Source organism: Mchenga conophoros, linkage group LG16 (genome assembly GCF_057382185.1).
Source record: "Mchenga conophoros isolate Kocher_MC1m ecotype Shallow Benthic linkage group LG16, M_conophoros_male_GT1.1, whole genome shotgun sequence".
NCBI lineage: Eukaryota > Metazoa > Chordata > Actinopteri > Cichliformes > Cichlidae > Mchenga > Mchenga conophoros.
Genome location: NC_140541.1, coordinates 11,708,593 through 11,712,194, shown reverse-complemented (window position 1 = coordinate 11,712,194; position 3,602 = coordinate 11,708,593). Strand labels below are relative to the sequence as shown.

At 44.6% G+C, this 3,602-nt stretch overlaps 1 protein-coding gene across 1 annotated transcript; it reads right to left on the bottom strand.

Annotated features, from left to right (window-relative positions):
• Positions 1-288: 288 nt before the first annotated feature.
• LOC146556357 (trace amine-associated receptor 13c-like) lies at positions 289-1,405 on the bottom strand. Its single transcript, XM_085248952.1, has 2 exons — positions 1,230-1,405; positions 289-1,105 (listed from the first exon to the last, which is right to left on the bottom strand). Exons 1-2 carry the CDS (start codon positions 1,400-1,402, stop codon positions 289-291), a joined length of 990 nt encoding a protein of 329 aa, XP_085105078.1. The 5' UTR covers positions 1,403-1,405.
• Between the last annotated feature and the right edge of the window lie 2,197 nt (positions 1,406-3,602).

The window sequence follows — 3,602 nt, the reverse complement described above, 5'->3', positions numbered from 1 at the left end:
TGTTTTCAACCAGTCTGACCCAGTGATAGCCAGCAACCACTCGGCAAACAGTATCAGAATGCACATTTTGTTGCTAGTGACAGGAGGTTGCCAGTGGGTTGTTAACCCTTTTCTAGGCCTTTATAATTGAAACCAGCACTATTTGACAACCAGTGTTGGGGTTATTACTCAAGAAATGTAATGTATGGCATATTACTTGTTAAATGTCTTAAAATTAATATAGTACATTATTGATAGAGAAAGTAATTTGATATACCATTTGGTACATTAAGGAAAGATTTCTTTTTTCTACAGTATGCTGACCTCACAGGAGCCAGGCTGCAGTATCTGTAGAGTCACAATTAGTTTCACTGCTTTTCTAAACCAGGGGTAGAACATAGCATAAATCAAAGGGTTTAGACAGGAGTTAAAATAGTACATATAGATCACAATCGATGCAGATGAGCTATTGAGCAACTCGTTTCCAAAAAGTGAAATAATGTAATATGAGCAGAAACATAATAGAAACACAAGAACAAGAACACCCAGAGTCCTGGCTGCTTTTAACTCTGATTTAGTTGCTGTTAGAGTCACTGAGAGCTGCAGTGTGACAGCTGTAACCTGAGAGCGCATGGCACGGGCCTGAGACACAGCCACCACAAACACTCTCATATACAGAACAATGATGACAGTAAGTGGAATAATAAAGGCTAAAACAAGGTCAACAAATCCTGCAATAAATTCAATGAAAATTATACATCTTCCATAGCAAGATTTATGCTTGCCTGGTTGACTTAGATCATCTATTAAAATCACATAGCTGTAGAAAACAGAGCAGAGCCAACACAGACAGACACAGAGTTTCACTCTTCCCTCTGTGATTCTGGTGGGGTAATGCAGAGGGTCACAAATAGCCACATAGCGGTCGACTGATATCAGCACCATGTTGCCCACTGAGGCAGAGGCAATGATGTAGGATACATAATTATACAATGAACATGTGAGCTGACCAAGAAACCAACACGCTGTATTTCGCAGGATTTCTCCAGGCATAAACAGAAGACCAACGAGAAAGTCAGTGACAGCCAGAGAAAGGAGCAGGATGTTAGTGGGTGTGTGGAGCTGCCTAGAAAGATAGGAAAATATAATTTTTAAAAAAAGTCAACAGAAAGAAAGTATTCAAACAGATATAACAAATCAGGTATACACTTGTAAAGCCACAGCAGCAGGTAAAAAATATGAAACTCTGCCTGAAGTGGGAGACTGCAATGATGACGAGCAGGTTGAGAGTCACAGTCAGCAGAGACATTGAGGACACAACAATATAAAGGAGCAAAACTTGAGACAGAGGAGTTGTAGGTTTCTTGCAGGAGATGTTGAAGAGTTGTGGAAAGCAGAGCTCTGCTCCATCCTGAGTATCCATCTCCACAGACCTGCAGAGAGCTCCAGCTCTGGCAGAGTTATGACTACAATTAGTAATATAACTGATCCCAACACCACATCCTCTCAACTCCTCCCCTCTTCTTTCTTTCAGTTTTTATTGGACATTGATTTCCCCCTTCCCTTCGTCTTGGCCTAAAGCTTCACTATTTTCTTCTTGTAGGCCTGCCTCTCTCTCTTTTCTAAATTCCTTTTGGATATGTTGTACTTGGGATTCTTTTACTGTATCCTAATCTCTCTCTCTCTGTTCATTCTAGGTCAGAAATGGAAGTCTCAATTATTGAATTCACTCAACTTGTCAATCAGTAGGCCCACAAAACCCCTATACAGGATGTTGATTTCAGCTCGCTGATTTAAAAAAAAAAAGGTCCTAATCCCTGATCCTATGAGTCTTGCCCAGTGGACAATGCAGGATTCTGATGCTGATGTGGGTGAGGGGACTCACCCAGTACTGGCTACCTCAAAATCAGCCAGGTGTTTTCCATAATAACCCTGACAAGACGTAACCTGAGTAGCTTATTTAACATGGCACTTGTTATTTCTGGTATTATTTTAGTAGCTTTGAAGGAAGGGTAACCTGTGTGAGCTATTTGCACTAATAAAAAATAATCCTCATTGTTACAGCAATAAAGGATGAATGTGGAAACATACTTACCACCCCAAATTATATTAATATTCAGTTCAGTCATTTTATGAAAATTTGTATACTTCTGAAGCTTGTAATGCAGCCTTAGTGGAAGATTTTTTTTTTTTGTAATTTGGCTATGCACACTCTTATTTGGATAAATCCAAATTGAAGAATGACATTATGCCATCAGAAATAAATGAGTGTGGTGAGGCATGGTCAGCGGTGTCGTGCGGACGCACCTGCACAGCATCCGCTATGAGAGAGTTGTGGTGTGACGTTATGTTCGATTGGCAGCTTGTGTGCTGCAGTCGGAATGACTAACAATGGCTCTGATTAACGATTTCTTGTCATGGTCCTGGGCCATGTTGGCCCAGTGTTCTTAGTTTTCTTGTATGTTTGTATTTTGTTCCTTATTTAGGCCATGTTTTCTGAGTTGCCCTGTTGTGTTGTTCCCTAAGTGTTTTCCCTTCATGGCTTTTACCCCGTGTGCCCCTCTGTGTATCTGTGAGCCCTCGTCTCTCCTTATGTTTTATTCCATGTTTCCCCTGCCCATTATGTCCAAGTTCTCCCCGTGCTCTCTCTCCCCCCCCCCTGTGTGCCCTGTGTATTTATGAGCCCTCGTCTCCCTTTGTGGTTGTTTCATGTTTCCCCAGCCCGTTATGTCTGTGTTTTCCCCGTGCTCTCTCTCCTCCTGTCTGAACCTCTGTGCACTTCCTGTTTACTTTGTGACTCTCACGCCCGTACGTGTCATGTTCAGTTCACCCCGCCCTGTCTCGTTATGATTATCAGTGTCACCTGTGTTCCCCGTGTGTTCCCACTTTCCTCGTTAACCCTCTGTGTATTTCTGTCTGCGTCTCCCTCTGTTCGGCGTGACGTCGTCCCTCATGCTGTGTGTGGCTCTCCCTGTGTCTCCCTGTGAGTTCTTAGTTTATGGTTTCCCAGTTTAGTCTAGTTTGTATGTTTGTTCTACCAGCAAATAAAGCTGTGTTTTGAGTTCACCTCCCCGAGTCTGTGAGTCCTGCATTTTGGGTCCAACTCCTGCCTGCCGCACAGCGATTCATGACATTTCTGGAGCGGTGGAGGAGTGACCATTCTAGGTCAGAAATGGAAGTCTCAGTTATTTAATTGACTCAACTTGTCAATCTGTAGGCCCACAAAACCCCTATACAGGAAGTTGATTTCAGCTTGGTGATTTAAAAAAAAAGTCCTAATCCCTGATCCTATGAGTCTTCCCCAGTGGATAATGTAGGATTCTGGCACTGGGACAGGCTTAGGGCGTCGGGGGGTTCCCCGGAGGCATCTTCCTTGGGGAGCTCAACCCGGGGTAGCGGTCACGTCCGGTTGGGGGCTCTGTTGGCTCTCAGGTGACTGTTTCCTCGCGGCTGCGTGCAGCGGGGCTAGGGGAGGGTCTGTGCTGACGGACGTGGGTTACTGACCTGGCAACCTGGCTGCTCCTGGGTGGGTCCGGGATGGGCGTGAGGTTCTGGGGGCGCTCCGTCTCTGGGCTGGGGCCCGGGCCGGGCCTCGGGGGCTTGGGTCCTGGTTGGTGTGTTGC

Excerpts from the sequence above, each read along its gene's own strand:
- LOC146556357 (XM_085248952.1), bottom strand. The coding sequence starts at position 1,402 with ATGGATACTCAGGATGGAGCAGAGCTCTGCTTTCCACAACTCTTCAAC. Across the intron at positions 1,106-1,229 it reads ATTGCAGTCTCCCACTTCAG|GCAGCTCCACACACCCACTA; the intron begins GCAGAGTTTCAT and ends CTATCTTTCTAG.